Genomic DNA, 18,605 nt, shown 5'->3' with positions numbered 1-18,605 from the left:
AGACTATGCATTTTGACAGGTTTCTGTTTGTTTGTTTGTTTGGTTTTTTTTTTTTTAAGACAGGGTTTCTCTGTGCAGCCCTGGCTGCCCTAGAACTTACTGTGTATATCAAACATCTTTGAATTCAGAGAGATTTGCCTGTCTTCCGAGTGCTGGGATCAGAGGCATGCACCATCACCTCCCAGCTGTACTCGATAGCTATGTTCTTACTAACTTTAGAAATATTTGAACATATGTTGATAGTTGCTAATTCTATATTTTATATTTAAGACAACCTAGACTGAATAAAGCGATTTCTGCATTTTTAACTAAAATATTATTTATTATTGCGATTTTTTATATATAGTGCTCTAAATTTATTTTAGTATAGGCTTAGACATAGTTTTCAGGTTAGGGTAAGTTGTAAAATTTAAAGTTTTAGGTCTTTTCTAGAGAGGAGCTATGGAGAGTGGGAAATTTCAGGGTCTGTTTAAAAGGTGCAGATTTGTATCCTACTCCATGACTCTTTTATGATTTTAGGTAAATCACATGCTACCACCTCATTTGTTCCTCAGTTTATCTCTAAAGTGGAGAGATCAGTGAAAGTTACAACACATCCAATTAGCTCTAATATTCCATGGTTTTTGAAGTTAGGAGAAATAGGTATCACATATGGAAGTTGTGAGGCAGAGGCCGGGGTGCTGGAGGTGTGCTTGTGAGCATGGGGCTGCAGTCCTTCATGATGATTAGTGAGCAGGCAGAACATCCTCTCACACTGTGTCTGTTGACTTGAAGGGGTTATCAGCAGCAGGATGCCCATGAATTCATGCGTTACCTTTTGGATCATCTGCACTTGGAACTTCAGGGTGGCTTCAACGGTGTTTCCCGCTCAGCAATTCTACAGGAGAATTCTACACTGTCTGCAAATAACAAATGCTGCATGTAAGACTTAGCTTATGTTTACTTTTAGAACCCTCAGAAATGACTGCTGGTATTGCCATGTGTAATTTTTTTTTCTTGTCCCTTACTATGACACGTACTCTGATATATGAGTATTTGTTTTGCTGAGAAAGAAATTATTATTTCAGTCTGGATTCTAGTCATTTACTTTTTTTTTTTTAATGACAGCTTTATTGTCCAGCCCTTGGCTAGCCTGGAACTCACAGAGTATGCCTGCCATGTTAGCTTGTGCATGCTCAGCCTTTTTCTGTTGCCAGTATTATCTATGTAGGATTCTTTAACTAGGATTTATAAGACACATTCCCCAAAGAAAGAAAGGAGTGACTAGTACTTTCTGGTAGTTGGCACTCACCTTCAAATCCTGCAGCATCACAGAAACGTAACTGGGTTGAATTGCCAGCTTCCTCAGGAACATAAGTTCCAGTCAGAGTTTAGTATAGAAAGGGAAGACTTAAGATCCAGTTGAGCTGTTTTTCCTTCTAGCATCAATTTAAAACTAGTGTTAAATAAAAATGTAAGTTTATATATTATCATGGCATATTCATATATAAAAAATACTATCAAAGTTAGCCTGTCTGAAATGAGGAGTATCATTATTTTATGATGCCATGGGCCTTCCAGTGAACTGCACTGTGTAGTCTTCACAGGATATGCTTTAGCACCAGCTTCAGTATTCTTTATTTAAAGCCTGGTACTTTCAGCCAGGCGGTGTTGGTGCATGCCTTCAATCCCAGCACTCACAAGGCAGAGGCAGGCAAGTCTCTGAGCTCGAGGCCAGCCTGGTCTACAGAGTGAGTTCCAGGACAGCCAGCGAAAAAAATTGAAATACTAAAACCAAGCTTTCCTTTTATTTCCTTCATTTCACGGGAGGAGGTATTTGTTAAAAGCATTTCTTACAGGAAGGAATTGGTGGTAATGAGATAGAAACGCTAATACAACAGAACAGCAAGCACTTTGGAAATTATTTATGAATTTTTTTTTTTGGTTCTTTTTTTCGGAGCTGGGGACCGTTATTTATGAATCTTAATGCCATACCCATCATGTGGCTGCAACTTGATTTCTTCCAGGAAGGGACTGTGGGATGAGTTTAATGTGCTGCTTTAATGAAGCAGTTTCCATCTCAGTTCAAGGCAAGCGTGCATCTGCACACTGGCACAAAAGGGTCAGTTGTTGCCCTTCATGTTCAGTGCATTTCATGTGTTCTTGTTATGACATGGATATAAAGGAAACCCTGAGATGGTTATGTCCTGTAATTCCTGATGTCCTTTTATCCTTTTAAATCCATTTCTTTTGTATGCAGTGGAGAAGTTGCTTGCATAGGTTTTTGTCTGCATCATCAAAGGAGCTTTAACTTCATGTGGTGCAGAAGGTGCTGTTCAATCTAAGAGAACCTAGTTGTTACAGGCAAAATATGGCTTATTTTCTGGTTCAATTAATTGCTTATAGTCTCACAGGGCTCATGTACAAGCATTTGTTATATTATCATTACTATTATTATTAGAGACAGGGTCACACTGTGCACTCACTGTACTCGCTATGTAAATCAGGCTGCTCTTAAACTCTGCTTTAAGATCTGCCTGCCACAGCCTCCTGAGTGCAAGTATTAAAAATATATCAGGCCTGACACTTGGCCATCATAGCACTATTAATGAGAGCAGACACCGAGCCACCAACCTCACTATCCATTGATAATGTCTTGGTTAAATAAAGGGCTGAGTGTGAAGAATAGCTACATGACCTGCGTTCTGACTCTCCACTGACAAGCAGGAATAGCAGAATATACACAGTTAGGAGTGCTCACTTCACAAGCAGCGTGGACGCTCAGACTGACACTCCTATTCTGGGACATTCACTATTCCAGGTGCTCTGTCCTGATCCTGAGCCTCCTGTGGGTAAGATTCCAGCAAGAGGAGATGTTGCCTGACTTTTTTTTTCTTTTTGTAGAATTATTTATTTTATGTATATTGAGTACACTGTAGTGTCTTCAGAAAGAGGGCATTGGATCCTATCACAGATGGTTGTGAGCCACCATGTGGTTGCTGGGAATTGAACTCAGTACCTCTGGAAGAACAATTGGTTCTTTTAACCTCTGAGCCATCTCTCCAGCCCCAGTTACCTTACTTTTTACAGATAAAATAATGGTGAGCACTCGAACTGCTGCTGGGTATGAGCATTTCCTCTCTAGCAAGCTTTGCGTCAGGTGTTCTTCCTTCTGCTTTCCTCGTTCTGTTAGTGGAGCTGGAGCAGAGACGTAACTATTATTGGAGCATTAGGGTGGTTAAGTTTTTCTTTGTTTCATAAGGAACTGTTTTACTTAATCTGCATTAAATGTCTTTACTTCTTTAAGTAAATAGTTTGTAGCATTCTGTATCCTCAGCAAGGCCTTGCATAAGTGAAAGATTAACATGTAAGGCAGTTGCTTCTTTTTTGAGGGGTATATTAGGGATGATGAAGCTGTCATCTGGTTCCGTATTCAGTCATATTGGAGATCTGTTTGCCCAGTGTTAATGTTTTAAGGATCAAAAGAGCATTTTACCAAGCTGTTTTCCATGTGGTGTTGTCTTTAGAAATGGAGCATCAACTGTTGTCACAACAATATTTGGAGGAATTCTCCAGAATGAGGTCAACTGCCTCATATGTGGGACAGAGTCGAGGAAGTTTGATCCATTCCTAGGTAAGACCTACTGGCCAGGGTATCTGCTGCTGTGTTCTTTGGTGAACCTGTGGTAAAGTCACATGCCTTTAACAACTCTGGTTATCTCCTTCTAAGATCTCTCCTTAGATATTCCAAGTCAGTTCAGAAGCAAGCGCTCTAAGAATCAGGAAAATGGGCCTGTTTGCTCCTTACGAGGTAAGTGTATTTAATGTTGGGTGTTCCTGTCAGAGCTCATAGTTTGTTCAGCATTTTTTTCTGCGTGTGGTTCACATCTGTGCTGCTCTTACTCCCCAGACCCCATTTCATAAGGGTAAAATATTTAGATCTATCTTTTTAATATTGGCTTTTTTTTCTAGCCAAATGAAACAGGATTTAGTTTATCCCACAAATATCTTCAAACAAAGGAAAGAATATTTACTGGAGTTTCATCAGTTACAACAATAATTTCAGAAATAAGTGACATAATGTCTAGGTAGGTCCCAAGACTGGCTTTTAATGGCAAGACCCTTAAAATTCTCCTATACTGTGAGAAATTTTGAATTCATTTTTTCCTTAATGAGTATTAGGTAATCAAAGAAAAAGACCTGATTGAAAATTTATGGGGAAAGATTCCAGATGGCTGTATGGAAGTGCTTTGTATGCCATTAGGCACAGAAGAAAACTGCAGCTCCAGATGCCCTGAAACTGTCTGTGTAGACCAGACTGCACCTTCAACTCAACTCAAGACATATGTCCCCACACTCAGTGAAGAAATGTGTATCTTGAGAAGTGATGCTTTAAAAAAAAAACAAACCTTTTTTTAAAATACACACACACACACACACACACACACACACACACACACACACACACTGTAGCTGTCTTCAGACACACCAGAAGAGGGCATCAGATCCCATTGTAGATGGTTGTGAGCCACCATGTGGTTGCTGGGAATTGAACTCAAGGACCTTTAGAAGAGCAGCCATAGCTTTTAACCGCTGAGCCATCTCTCCAGCCCAGGAAGTGATGGTTTGAGGGAATAGGGGAACTTTATAAATCAGTATGGGGAGTCAAAAAGGCATCAGAAACTAGGACAAAGCAAATTGCAGGACTCTAACAGTCCTAGCCAGTGGCTCCTCCACGGCAACGAACAGGGTAGGCAATAAAACGCCAGCAGTTCCACCTGCAGCAGACACAGGGCCTAACCACAGGCCTCCACAGCCCACTAGCCTGAGATTCTTTGTGGGAGGAGCTGCTTCAAGAGCAATTCACTGTGCTACCCTAGAGCCCAAGCTGCTTAGCAACCACTGATAGACCACATCCCACCTTAGGGGATACAGTGTACCAGAAAGGAGGAGGAAGTTCTTCTGAGTCCCACTCATACCTGCTTGTGCCAAAACACCAGTGTTATTACTGCTGTCCCCTTGCTGAGGGAGTTGGAACTACTTATCCAGAAACACAGCTAAGATGGCTACGCTTGGCATCAGTTGGATTTAGCACGTAGGAACTAGAGACCTTCTCACCTACAGTTAGCACCACAGATACAGAAAAGCTCTAGTGTTAGCCAGAATTGCCCTTGAGATAGTCGGATGGAACAATAGTTGTCCATGTCCGTAAGTTCCAGAACTGCAGGCAAAGCCACATGCTCTGGTACTAACCATGTTTGAACTGCTACAGTATGGGCGAATATAGAACAAAAACTGTGAGAGTTATAGGGCACATGAAGTGAGTAAAGGACTTCCTCCACATAGTAAAGGCAAGGTGAAGGACACTGAAAACTTTTCAAATCTTCAGAGAAACTGGATGCCCACACATACTAGAAGCTCAGAGCACCACATTCAACAGAAAATAGACTGTCACCAAAGATGTGTTATAGTGAACATGTCAGAAGTACAAAATAATTCTGAAGACAGCAAGAGAAAAGCAACTTGGAGAATAGTCATTGTATTTATAGTAGTTCTTACAGCAGAAACCTAATAGGCCAAAATGGGGTTAAATTATGTATTCAGTCAACAGCCTGGGAGCTGTTATCATGAAAAATACATGAATGTACTGTACTCAGGAAGAGTGAAGCATTTGCATGACAGGAAACTACCAAATTAAAAAAAGGGAGATAAAACAAAAAATACACAAAACCACCAGATAAATGAAGAAAACACTATCAGTAGTAATCTTAAATGTAAGCAGTTTAAGTTAGCCAGCCCAGAGACAACATGCAAAGTAGTTTAAAACAACTCACAAAGCTGTCACACAGCTATTTTAAGCAAGCCACTCAAACACTTGCTCAGTTTCCAATCCTCTCCATTTCAGTAAACTTCTGTATAGTTAGAACGTCCACTCTGAACCCATGGAGCTTCCCTGAGAGGTTTAAACTGCCACTGTCAATTACATTACTTACTTATTTTTTAGTGGTTTTGACATCCAGGAATTTAAAGTCGTATATCTACTATGAATAAGAAATAAAAACAAACCTACAAACTATGACACAGTTGAAATGTGTGTGGGGGCTTTGTAGCCTCCTTATGACTAATAAGTCGTCTTGTCTACTACTTTGCAATGCAGAATTTTTAAAGTTCTACCCTTGCTGCGTACAAGTTGTACATTTCACTGGTAAAGATGCACCTAGATCCAAAGTCTAAAGGATTGGAAAGAGATACAAGTCCATTATGTATTAAGAAATGGCTCAAGTCAGAAGATTTAACACTATACCTCACATGGAACCATCCAAATACAAAGCAAACATTATTTCTGTACACTAGACAATCATCCTCTACAACTAGGTGTGTTGGATTGTATTGTGTAGAGATGGAAATGCATGATTAATCTGTAACCTTGTACATGCTTCAAATCTGCTGCAGAGCTGGACCTGGACATTGTCCTAGGACGTCCCTTTGAGTCTTTACTAGAGCCTTGAATCTTGTGCTCTATTCAAGCCCTCTCCTTTCAAATGAATTTGTATGTTTATGCCCTGGAGACCTCACTGGGTGAAGTCTTGCTCTCAGGTTACCAATTCTGTTGTCTCAACAGAATACATTTAAATGGTATTACAGTTGTGTAGGTAGAGATCTGAGGACAGCTTGGAAGAGTCTGTTCTCCTTCTACCTCATGGGTCCTAGGGATCAGATTTGGCTGCAGATGCCTTTACCCACTAAGCCATCTGTCTCAATGGCTCTAGATTGTAAGATACACCTTTTAACAATACTAATCATTTTAACCACATAGCTTCGTTCAAGCCACTTCATCCAGTTTCAACTGCTCACACCTCCCTCCAAAACTACACATGTTCTTAATGTTTTCTCTACTTCTGTGTAAATATGGAAAAGTAGTGAGCTGTAACCATGATACAATCTGTATATTATACTGTCTTAAAATTTTCTCCACCAAATAAACTAGTCCATGACATAATTCAGCTTCACTCAGGGTAGCAGGACACAGACAGATATTGCAGACTGTAGCCTGTATGCCAATTCCCAGTAGAGTCCTTCAACCTCAGGAGATCACTCTACTGTCTGCATTTCTATTGGGGTTCTGATCTTTTTACACTCCTTCCAGAAAAGCTTTTAAGCTCTGCTGACATAATTCTAGGGCATCTCTACCTTGTTGCTCTAAACTTTTATATATTCTTTCTACAAGCCCACAGAGATCTTAAAGTCAAATTTATGACAACACAGATTCCATTTCTTGATACCACTTCTCTGTGTTACTTTTCTAACACAAGAGAACACAGAGATAGCAACATCGAGGAGAAAGGGTTTATTTTGGCTCATGGTGTAAGAGGTCAATAGTCCACCATGATGGGAAGGGCATGAAGACAGGGTTCTCTCTGTGGCTATGGCAGTGGGAGCTTGTGGTATAACTTAGCATGTTATAGACTGGAAAGCACAGAGCTCACTCACAGCAGATCCAAATCTCTGGTATCACTGCAAGGGTTATTCCTTAGTGGCCTACCTCCTTTAGCCAGGCTCCACTTCTTAAGATTACACAGCCTGCCCAGACAACACATGGTTCAAATACATGTACTTATGGCAGGGAATTCCACCTTTAAACCATGACAAGCTGGGAGCCCTGCTACTGAGTGTGTTCACTTCACCCTCTTCTGGAGGAAGAGGCCAATAGGCAAAATGAATAAACGACAGAAGAGGAAGGAGCAAACTGTCAGCATTTGCAGATGGATTGATTACATACCTAAAACATTTTATCAGTCTGTCTCCCTCCCTCCCCTTCCTCTCATACAGAACCAAGTGCCTTACACATGCTAAGTGTGCACTTGACCACTGAGCTACATCCTGAGCTCACTCAGCTTCACTGAACCCAGGGCCTCAGGCATGCATGTTAGGCAAGCTCTCTCCCACTGAACTATATACATCCTCAGCCCCACTCATTCTTCACTTTATAAAAAATCAAGGTACACAAGTAGTACTTTAATTAACTAATTCTAAACACAGAAAAGCTGAGTGAGTGGGTCGCACAGGAAATAGAAAAAGGCTCTGATAGAGATGGTCCAGAATTAAAAGCACTGTCTGCTCTTCCAGAGGACCTGGGTTCAATCCCAGGAACACACATGTAGCTCACAGCTATAAGCCATTCAATGCCTTCTTCTGGCTTCTTGGGGTATTGTAAAGACATGATGTAGGAACATACATGTAGACAAACAGCTACATACACAAAATACAATAAAAATTAAAAACAAGAAAATAGAGGAAAAACAATTCATTTTGGACACAGCAAAAGACTATCCTAGTAGCAGCAAAAACTCACAAGTATTCAATAATATACTTTAAAATATGCAAGACCACTGAGCATGGTAGAGAACTCCTGATAATCCCAGCACTTGTAGCCAGAACAGGAGGATTTTGAGTTTGAGGGTAGCCTGGGCTACATAGGGCTACATAAAAGAAACAAATAACCTAGAAGAAGAAAGTAATAAATAAAAACCTCAACCATGATGTGTGTGTGAAGACTCAGCATGGTAGCCCCACACTTTGCTTCAAAATTCCTCCCTAAATTTGTTCAGCAGTTTCTCTGTAGGCAGATGTTGTTTACCAGACACTAAAGAAGCCAAGTGGAGATGGGATGGAAACTGGGTAGGGATGTTCTAAAAGGCTGAAACAGTAGTTGTTGATACAAAAACATGTGCATATTACAAAGAAAAATTTCAAACCTGGAGCAAGGCCAAATCAAACCACAGTGGACATATTTCTAGTAGCATCATTGACCTAGAGCACAGCCCTGGTTTTGGCCTGGGAGTTGCTGGGCTCTAGAGTTGCTAGAGCAGTTCCTTCACATCCAGGGCTGTGATTTCCAATCAGGTGACAATTCTAACCTCACGCACAGGTGGGAGGTAGTTCTTGAGAAGGCCTGCCCAGTTTGCCTTGGTAGGTGTTCTGCCAGTATTTTTCTGTGAGAGCACCGCTTACTGCCAGAGACTGGAATCAAAACTGGCATAGATTCAACCCTCCAGTGACCTCCAGTGACCTCCAGTGACCTCCAGTGACCTCCAGTGACCTCCAGTGACCTCCAGTAGGTCAGGGTGGAATAGATTTTGTTTTGTGATTAGAAAGATAACATGAATAGCTGCACCAAAGGAACAGTCACAAAATATTGTAAAGTCGCTTGTGAGTGAGTGAATATATAAATACAATACATTAACATATAGAAGTATGTAAGAGACTAATGATGAAATTTAGGCAAGATAAAAAATGGGTGCCTTTGTTTTTCATGAGTGGACTCTGTTGAACCCAGGCTCACCTAGAAGCTTGCACACAGGTCGGCAGGCACACTGCTGAGCTGTGTGCAAAGCCTTCGACATCTTTTATTTGGGGACAGGGTCTTTTAAGTACCCACTTCGTCTGTAAGCTCACTCCGTAGCCCAAGAAGACCTAAGCTTGTAACCCTCCTGCCTTAGTCTCCTAAGCAGCTAGGGTAAAGCCTGCACCATTAGGCACAGTTCATGTGCATTGCAATTCTTTTTTTTTTTTTTTTTTTTTTGTTAAGGTTAGGGAGGGTAATTCTCCCAGAATTTCTTTTATTTTTGAGTATAATTTTTTTAATCTTTATTAACTTGAGTATTTCTTATTTACATTTCGATTGTTATTCCCCTTCCCGGTTTCTGGGCCAACATCCCCCTGACCCCTCCTCCTCCCCTTCTATATGGGCTTCCCCTCCCCATCCTCCCCCCATTACCACCCTCCCCCCAACAATCACCCTCAGTAGGTGTTCAGTCTTGGCAGGACCAAGGGCTTCCCCTTCCACTGGTGCTCTTACTAGGCTATTCATTGTTACCTATGAGGTTGGAGCTCAGGGTCAGTCCATGTATAGTCTTTGGGTAGTGGCTTAGTCCCTGGAAGCTCTGGTTGGTTGGCACTGTTGTTCATATGGGGTCTCGAGCCCCTTCAAGCTCTTCCAGTCCTTTCTGATAACTTCAACGGGGGTCCCGTCCTCAGTTCAGTGGTTTGCGTGCATTGCAACTCTTAAGAACACTTCTGATGAAGGTGTGATCCAGGAGAACTGTACCTAATGTTTTTCTGACTTTTTTTATAAATGGAACATTTATAATTATATAGTTTTAAAGGCAATAAAGTATGTATCCTGTATACTTTCCAACTATGGGTTCACAAAGTTATTCTTTGCAGAGTTCAAAAGATGATCTAATGACTAAAACAAACTGGTTTTACCTCTTTCTTTCCATGGAGATGCTATTTGGACAGTTTCTTTCATGTGGAAAACTGCCAGTTGTGAAACAGAGGCCCTCAAATGTGAGAATCTTGAGTTTCAAAAAGTGGTGTCATTTCTCCCTAGAAATGGAATAATGTACTGTCAGCACCCCTTACCCATACCCTCAACAATAGATGAGCAGAGATCAATGAAGCTTTGGCAAGGTGAGGGTGCTCATAGTGGACTTCATAAGCCATGCAGTTTGCTTTCAGATATGGGCATCAACAGAACAACACACCGGTGCATTCTGGGCCCACTCTGACAGTGCTCACTTCTGTGGACATTAAAGATACGCTGTCTCTGGGTAGGCATTCTTAAAAAAAAAAAAAAAAAAAAAAAGCAGTGTCTGCGTGTGCGTATATATGTTTACAAATGGCCTTCCTTAGAGTAGAAAAGCATTTTCTAGTTGGCAAAGGACAAGGCTATGGAGTACTTGTTTCAGAGGTAGAAATGCCAGGCAGGCTGTGGTCTCTACAATGGGGAGGAAGACAGAGGAGGGTCTCTTGAACTTGGTGGCCGGTCAGTCTAGTTATCGAGCTCCAGGGCAAAGAGTAAACTTTCTCCAGGGAGGCGAGTGACATGCCTGAGAATGACACACGTGTACACACACACACACACACACACACACACACACACACACACACACACACACCCCTTTTTGTTTTTTGCAAGAAACCTGGTAAGTCTAGAATTTGGGGAAAACTGGCCAAGTAACAAAACCCAGAAGAGCACAGCATCTTTTAGCATGTTGCCAGATTATACCATGGCTCTTTAACATTGTGACTTGAAAGTTGTTTATAGATTAGGTGTGGTAAGTATACAGCTGGACCCTGACATTTAAAAAGTGGAGGCAGGAGAATCCTCCTGAATTCTGGCCCAGCCTAGGCTACACAGTGAGACCCTGTCTTAAGAAGGCAAAGCAGAGCAACTCAAAACATCAAAGTTTGCAGTTTTTAAATGGAACAGGCACACTGGGCTTGTTTTCTGTTTTGCCATGAGATAAAGTACTAGGGTTCCTGGAGCACTAAGAGAAGAGAGCTTTTGGAAATCCCAGAGTGGAGGCTGCTTCAGTGGGCAGATCCCTGTAAACCCAGCCAGGTTCCACTGTTGTCCCTTTACTCAGTTTCCTGGGAGGCTCCCTTGGAGCATTCTGACCTAATGCAGCTTCGGTGATATTACGGTTACATCTGTCCTGGCAGGTGTAGAGCTCCAGAGCCAGCTGAAGAGGAGGGAGATGGAGAAGCACTGAATGGAGTTCTTAAAGCAGTTAGAGCTACCCAATTTAAAACCAATCTAGCATCTGCCACTCACGGTCATCACTGTACCTACTCTGTTTATACCTTCTGGTGCATTTTGGTTTTTCCTATGACCTCATCTTGATCTTCTTGCCTGTAATTTAGGTGAGGAAAAATACTGGGGAGTCACTGAAAGCATCTCAAGAGGGCAGGAAGGGTGAGGAGACACTGGGACACGGTGCAGAGAACAGACGAGCACTGAGGAGCACTTACACTAGGCTTTCCCGAGGGAGGAGGTTACGGCAGGGTGCTGGTGTGCAGTGTATAGACCAGCCATGCCATTGCCTGTGTGAAGTGTGCTGGAGCCCCATCCTGCCCACATGGCTGACGAGGTGTAGTAGGCATGGACATGGTGGATGGCAGACCAGCTAGTATCCTCTGCATTTTGTTTTGGTTTCAAGAGTTGCAGATGAGTTGCTCTGAATGGTCAGATATCCACTCGTTAAATGTCAGTGCCTACTTCTACAGCAGTTCTCACCCTGTGGGTTGAGACCCCCGTGGGCCTTGGGATCACCTAAGACCTTTGGAAAACACACACACACACACATACACACACACACACTCTCTCTCTCTCTCTCTCTCTCTCTCTCTCTCTCTCTCTCAACATGAGCAAATTCACAGTTCTGAGGTAGTAAAGAAAATAATTTTACTGTTGGGGGTCACCACAACATGAGGAACCATATGAAAGTGTCACAGCAGTAGGGAGGTTGAGAACCATTGGTCTAAGACATGAACTTCTTGAAAGCAACAATTTCCATTACCAAAAGAGACTGGCAGAGCCGTCTAGTGACTCCTCAGTCACCCTCTAAGTAACAGTGCTTTCCATCCTGAAACCATCCACACCCAGGGGGAGTATTCTCATGTTTGTTTTCAATCAGTACTTCACAGTTTTCATCTGCAAGTCTTTTGCTGCTTTAACATGTTCCTGAGTGTTTTATATTTTTATGCTACTCCAGATAGAATTGTCTCATGTCCTTTATGGCTGGTGCATTGGTTTTTGTTTTTTTTTTTTTTGTTTTTTTGTTTTTTGGTGCATTGTTAATGTATGGAAGTGCACTCGTGTTTGTGAGTGACTTGGCATCTTGTCTTTTCAATTCTAACAGTATCTTTTGCATACTGTCTACTTTGTAAGTGCTTTCCTGGGCCCTGCTTTGGTATTGCAGCCACTGCCGTATAAGTAGCTATCTAAACTGTTTACTGCCGTCTTTGAAGAGTTCATCTTTTACTATTCGAGTTGTTTTGTGAGAGGTGCAATGCCATCGAGGTGATGACTTTGGCACATGGCTATCTGCATGTGTCAGTACTGCTTCCCCCAGAGCTTCCCTGTCTGTGCTCTTTGTCAAGTGTCAACTACTTATGGGGGCTGTTCCTGGTCTTTGACTGATTCCTCACCATATGTTGACTCGTTTCATAGGGCAGTTGGGTGGGGTCAGCTTTCCTCTTGCTGATGCGCTGGATGCTGTGAGCCGTCATTGAAGCTTCTCAAAGGCCCCTTGCTGGGAACTCAGTTGGAACTGCATTGACTCTTAAGTTTTAGATTTTTCCTCATTTCATGGCCCCTTCCTTTAAACCCTGAAACAATTAGCTTTTTACATGATGCAGCTATACTGGCTGGTGAAAACACCCATGGTTAGTTTCAGAACTTGAGAGTACCATAGTGACTGTCTAAAGGGAGTCATAGTGCCAGCCAGTGTGCATTGTAGCCAGTGGTCTCTGTGGTTACAGACATGTGGATACAGTGTCCTATATATTACTTACAAAATTGGGTTTAGTAGCTGAGGCTTGCTCTAGGAAGGGTAAGGCTGAAGCACTATGTCTGGAGGACACTAGGATAAATAGGATCCATCCAGACCAAGCTGAGGAAAACAGGGAAAGCTGAGAAAGGTTTAAGGGAGGAAGTGAAGGGAGCTGAGAGGGAGCCTGTATGTGGCCCAAAGGTATTGGTATCATGGAGCAATAGCACAGTGACAAATGCATGGGCCTCATGATCCATGGTGGCCCATCCACATACCAGGGTGCACCTAAGCTTTGCTAGACCTTGCCCTGATTCTCCCTAAGGGGCTTGTTCTGGCACTAGAGCAGGGAGGCCAAGGCTGACTGACCTGAAACTTCTGAGAACAGTGGCATCATTGCTTTTCCTTGCCCTGCCAGGTTCTGCTTGCTGCCCAACTTACCAAGCAAATCCACTGTTTTAAGAATACACAATTTATAAAAATAAGCAAAGAGATTAACACAACATCCAGAGGCCACAATCAGGGAGAAGCTGAGGAAGTGAATAACCTGGATCTGACAAACATCTGCACAGGGTTTCACTCTGCGGCTCTCTCAGACATGGTGTGCTCTCAGGCCTCTCAAGTATTAGAGCCTGTTTCTTGTTCGAGAGTTGGGTACAGAGACATTTGTATTTTTCCATACAGGATACATGTCTTTCACAGACAAATTCTAAGTTACTAACTGTGGCAGGAGTTCAGAAACATTTCCTGTACAGGCCCAGTGAGCAGAGGCCTTTCGTTTTCTCTTGCGGTGTAAAGGCAGCCAGACCATCCATTTATGAACAGAGCCTCATCTACAGAGCCGGCAGCTGGCCAGTTTACAAACTCCAGATCAGTTAAAATCTCTAAAAGAATACAGCAGCTCTGCCTTCTCTGGGGGATTGAACTAGGACAGAGGGTTTAGATTAGCTCTTCACTCTGTGTTCATTTTAAATAAGACTGAAATGTTTGATCTAAATTTTACCTTTTTAAATGTGCTTGGGTCACACATTGAGAGTAAATAGCTATTGAGATGTTGATTTAATTGGGAATCCATCTTTACTTGCATTTATTTAAAAAACATAAAAGCTAGGTGTTTTAAACACGTGCTTTCTTCCCTGCAAACATTGCTGGTCTTCAGCGTGCTCTGAGGGTGGCTGACTTTTAAAGTTACAAAGCTGAAAACACAAGCTAGGAACTTGGTCATTTGACCACAGGGTGCTCCCCTATAAAAGCCACCTCATTATAACGCTATCAAACGCCAATCTTTTCACAGATTGTCTTCGCAGCTTCACTGACCTAGAGGAACTTGATGAGACGGAGTTGTATATGTGCCATAAGTGCAAAAAGAAACAAAAGTCCACAAAAAAGTTTTGGATTCAAAAACTTCCCAAGGTCAGTGACGCGGTTCCTTCGGTTAGGGTCTGTCTTCATGTGAGCAGTCAGTTCTGATTGGTCTGTAAGGTCTGCAGCCAACGCTGAAACCTTTGATAATGTATAAGGCACACAGGAAGAGAGCAGTGTCAGCATCAAGAAAAACTGGGGCACCCAATATACTGAGCCTGTAGTCTCTAGATACTGAAAGGTGAGTTAAGTTGGAGTTGGTTCTCAGTCTCCACCCTGCTTTGTTACCAGGCGCTGTGCTTGCACCTGAAAAGGTTTCACTGGACAGCATATTTACGAAACAAAGTAGATACATACGTTCAGTTCCCACTGAGAGGCCTGGACATGAAGTGCTACCTACTAGAGGTAAGGCAGCGGGGGGAGGAAGTCTTCACAGAGAAGTAGGTACTGGGCTGCCCTTGATAACTGCTCCTAACCAAGCCCTTGGGGTACCCTCTCTTTTTTTCTGTAGCCAGAGAACAGTGGCCCCGACAGTTGCCTGTATGACCTCGCTGCCGTGGTTGTTCACCATGGCTCTGGGTGAGTCGTCAGCTTGTCAGAGTTGGAAGTACTTGGTAGCTACACAAAATGGCATGCAGTTTCCAGTTACTCACCAGTTGTCCCAGTACTCCCTAAACATGAATGTGGAGTCATGATAGGGTACAGGATGTTCCTCTGTGGAGCACTGCTGAGGAGGATGTGAAGCATGAGGAGCGTTCCATCTATTACTCTGCACCACTACATCCTGCTTCCTTATGCCAGTTCAAATTTAGAAATGGTAATATTTGAAATAATGTACCATGTCATCTACTTTTAAAAATTAATTTTTAGTTTTGTTGAATAACATCCATTATTTTTTCATCCTGGAAGTTTGGGTTGTACTTTGGGTGTATCTTTTTCATTTCTAGTCTGATAAAGAAGTTATTTTACTTCCAAACTTGGACCAGTATACTTGGGCCAGCCATCACCCATATCAGCGTTCTTCTCTCACTGCAGACATGGTTCGATCAGCTTGTTATAGCTGTGAGTAGGGCAGGACGCTGAGCCCTGCTGATTTATAAGCATCCTGCTTCTAAGTTTGTAGGATTTTCATAGACATAAGAAAAATCAGGTGTATTTCACATTAGTAGTTAACAGGGACACTCTGAGTGTCTTTACTGATGGAAATATTTTTATATTCTATCTTGATTTTTATTCCTGGAATCCTTACTAAAGATAATTTGCTGAGTTGTCTCCCAATTTGTCTGATCCTTCCTGCCAGTCTACTGGCAACTTTGTATTTGGCAATAATTATCCTTTTTCCCCCTAACATCCTACTTGTTTTATGGTTGGGGTGTTGCCCTGTCTTCCTGTCAGTGTTGGCACTGGACAGTTTTGTGTCCTCTCTGAATTTCTGCATGGATTCTATGGTGACTGCCTTTACCCCCCACATATCTCTAATGCTGTTTTCTTTCCTCAGTAAGAGGGAGGCGGAGACTGGGCTAAGGATCTTTGTAGCAGTTATAGAGGTCTCCACCTGCTGCTGTCTGACCAGGCAGTGCTGACAGGCAGTCCTTCGTGACCAAGCCACTGAGCAGTTTTCTTGAGGGCAGACAGATTCTCTGGCATCAGCTTTCCTTGGGTCTAGAGGCTTCCGCTTATGCATACAAGGCTGTTACAGCTCTCTAGCTTCTGGGCTGGCTCCGTGCCATCTCTTTTGTTCTAGAAATTCATTTTTGTGGTCAGTGTATTATTTGTTTCCCAGTTTCAATACAATCCTTGTCTGTGGATTTAGAGGAAGGTAAACATAAGAGCTCTCAAACGAGATCTCTGGGATTTATTCTCTAATTACTGTGCTTATTAAGATCAGTGACCTTTCACACCACTCAGCTCCAAAGATCCTTTTGTGACTTCTGTAGCCTTTCTCATCATTTGAGACAGGGTCTCACTATGTAGCCCTAGAACTTACTATATAAACTCAGAGATACCCATCTGTCTCTGTCTCCCAAGTGCTGGGGTTAAAGGTGTGCAAGACCCAGCCCTTTTTATATTTACTATTTTACTTCTATAGTCTTTTCTTTTTTTTTTTTTTAAACTTTTTGCCTTTTCTTTACAGGGTTGGTTCTGGGCATTACACAGCATATGCAGTTCACGAAGGCCGCTGGTTCCATTTCAATGACAGCACTGTGACAGTGACTGATGAGGAGACCGTTGGGAAGGCGAAGGCCTACATTCTGTTTTATGTAGAGCGTCAGGCCAGAGCTGGAGCAGATAAACTGTGATACCTCCTGACCATGATTCATCTACTATACCGGACAACATTTCCATTCTCCATAAATACTTGATCCAAGATTTAATTTCAGTATGCACTTTTCAATTTCCAGTTTGGGGTTTTAGTTTGGTCAGTGGTAGTAACTTACCCAATATGGGCACCAACTAATTTTTGTTGTTCTACCAGAAAACCTCAGCAGGCATTTTGATTGGCTGCTTTAGTTGTAATAATTCAATTTTTATAAGTAGTTTCCAGAACTTAGTTCTGTTTGACTTTTTATATTAATGTTTTCAGTTCTCACGGAGGCACATTTTATTGCTCTGTACTCACATGCTGAGAGCCACCCTGCCTGCTGTCTGCATAGCAGGCAGGTCAGCGACTCCGTTGTGAGGGTCGTGTGTGCAGGTCTGTGACCCGCCGGTTTCACAGTGACTGCTCAGGAATCCCTTCTGACTGTAGGCCGTAGTAGCTGAAGGTCAGGAGACCAGGCCATCACCACTGCCTGTGCCTCAGGGTTGCTGTTTCTCAGCATTAAATAAATTTGTCAGTTCCGTTGCGTCTGTGCTCAAGTTCCAGAATCGCTCTATTTCTTGTTTCTGTTCTTCTGTTAATATTTTCTTGGGGGCAGGCAGACAGGCAGGCTAGGAACTCTGACAAGTGCAAATATGTGTTTAAAAGCCCTGTGATTCAGCTGCATGACAGAGGTGTGTCCTGTGTGTGGATTCTGTCTGACCATCAGAGGTCAGGTCTCCTCCAGACTTGACTTCCAGGCAGAAGTGGATCATTGACACTCTGGGTCTTAACCCACTCCCTGCCTAAAGCAGAACCAGGTATTAAGTATTTGTCTCTGAACAAGAATAGTTTCTATTAAACCCAGTAGCTTAAAAAATACTGTTCACAAAAATAGGGTAGAAGCACTATTTGGATTCAACCCAAATTAAAATTGGTTCATTTAAAGAAGGCAGCAGCTAGTAGCAAGTGTGGAGGCCAGTGATCGAGTTTGCAGGTATTTGTAACCTGCAAGTCAGAGTGTAGAACTCCAGCATGGCCTGTACCATAGTCACTTCCTTGAGGGACAAAAATGTACTTCATGCAGACTTTTTAGTAATCTCATTTTTTTCTATTAAAAGTTAGTGTAGTAGTTTTCTTAGGTCACTGTGAGGTTGATGAGGACACATGACCTAATTCCATTTTAATATTAACTAGAGAAATCTTGCATTCCCTCAGAGCAGAAATTACACACTGCATCAGCACCTTATTAAAACACTAACTTGAATCCATACAATGACTACATGTGGTTAAGTTGAAAACTCATTCATTCCTCAGTCACACTAGTTAGGTCAGGGATGGACACAGGAAGGTCTAGTACATTTCCATAGGGCATGAGGTCTCTCACACAACACTGGTCTAAGCACTACAGCTTAGATTTAGTGCAGGGAGAAATTGAGGAACTGTGCTACGTTACATGAGGTAGAGGCTTATGCACTTCTATTAGTCTACTGGTTTGACCCACAGATCGAGGGTCGCATGATTTGCTCTAATATGTCAGGACCTTGATACCATCACAGCTAAGCCTGAATGTAAGTCTCATCTAACTTTGCACACAGCTCCTGCTAATCCAGGCTCCTCTGGCATTT

The 18,605-nt window shown here is 42.4% G+C and overlaps 1 protein-coding gene across 9 annotated transcripts in view; it reads left to right on the top strand.

Annotated features, from left to right (window-relative positions):
• Usp3 (ubiquitin specific peptidase 3) overlaps positions 1-17,537 on the top strand; it is a 74,305-nt gene extending 56,768 nt beyond the window's left edge. For 8 of the 9 annotated variants that reach the window (NM_001025424.2, XM_087562798.1, XM_087562797.1 and 5 more), the window contains 7 exons: positions 775-921; positions 3,507-3,613; positions 3,710-3,790; positions 14,611-14,729; positions 14,970-15,083; positions 15,190-15,257; positions 16,813-17,537. In NM_001025424.2, the coding sequence (NP_001020595.2) occupies positions 775-921; positions 3,507-3,613; positions 3,710-3,790; positions 14,611-14,729; positions 14,970-15,083; positions 15,190-15,257; positions 16,813-16,978 (802 nt within the window). In that variant the 3' untranslated portion in view covers positions 16,979-17,537. Of the gene's footprint in view, positions 1-774; positions 922-3,506; positions 3,614-3,709; positions 3,791-14,610; positions 14,730-14,969; positions 15,084-15,189; positions 15,496-16,812 lie in introns of all 9 variants that reach the window. The other variant, XR_015626788.1, reaches the window with a different exon arrangement.
• Positions 17,538-18,605: the final 1,068 nt, after the last annotated feature.

Source organism: Rattus norvegicus, chromosome 8, assembly GCF_021556685.1.
Source record: "Rattus norvegicus strain SHRSP/BbbUtx chromosome 8, alternate assembly SHRSP_T2T, whole genome shotgun sequence".
NCBI lineage: Eukaryota > Metazoa > Chordata > Mammalia > Rodentia > Muridae > Rattus > Rattus norvegicus.
Note: the sequence above shows the minus strand (reverse complement) of the source record. Positions and strands in the feature narration are given on the sequence as shown.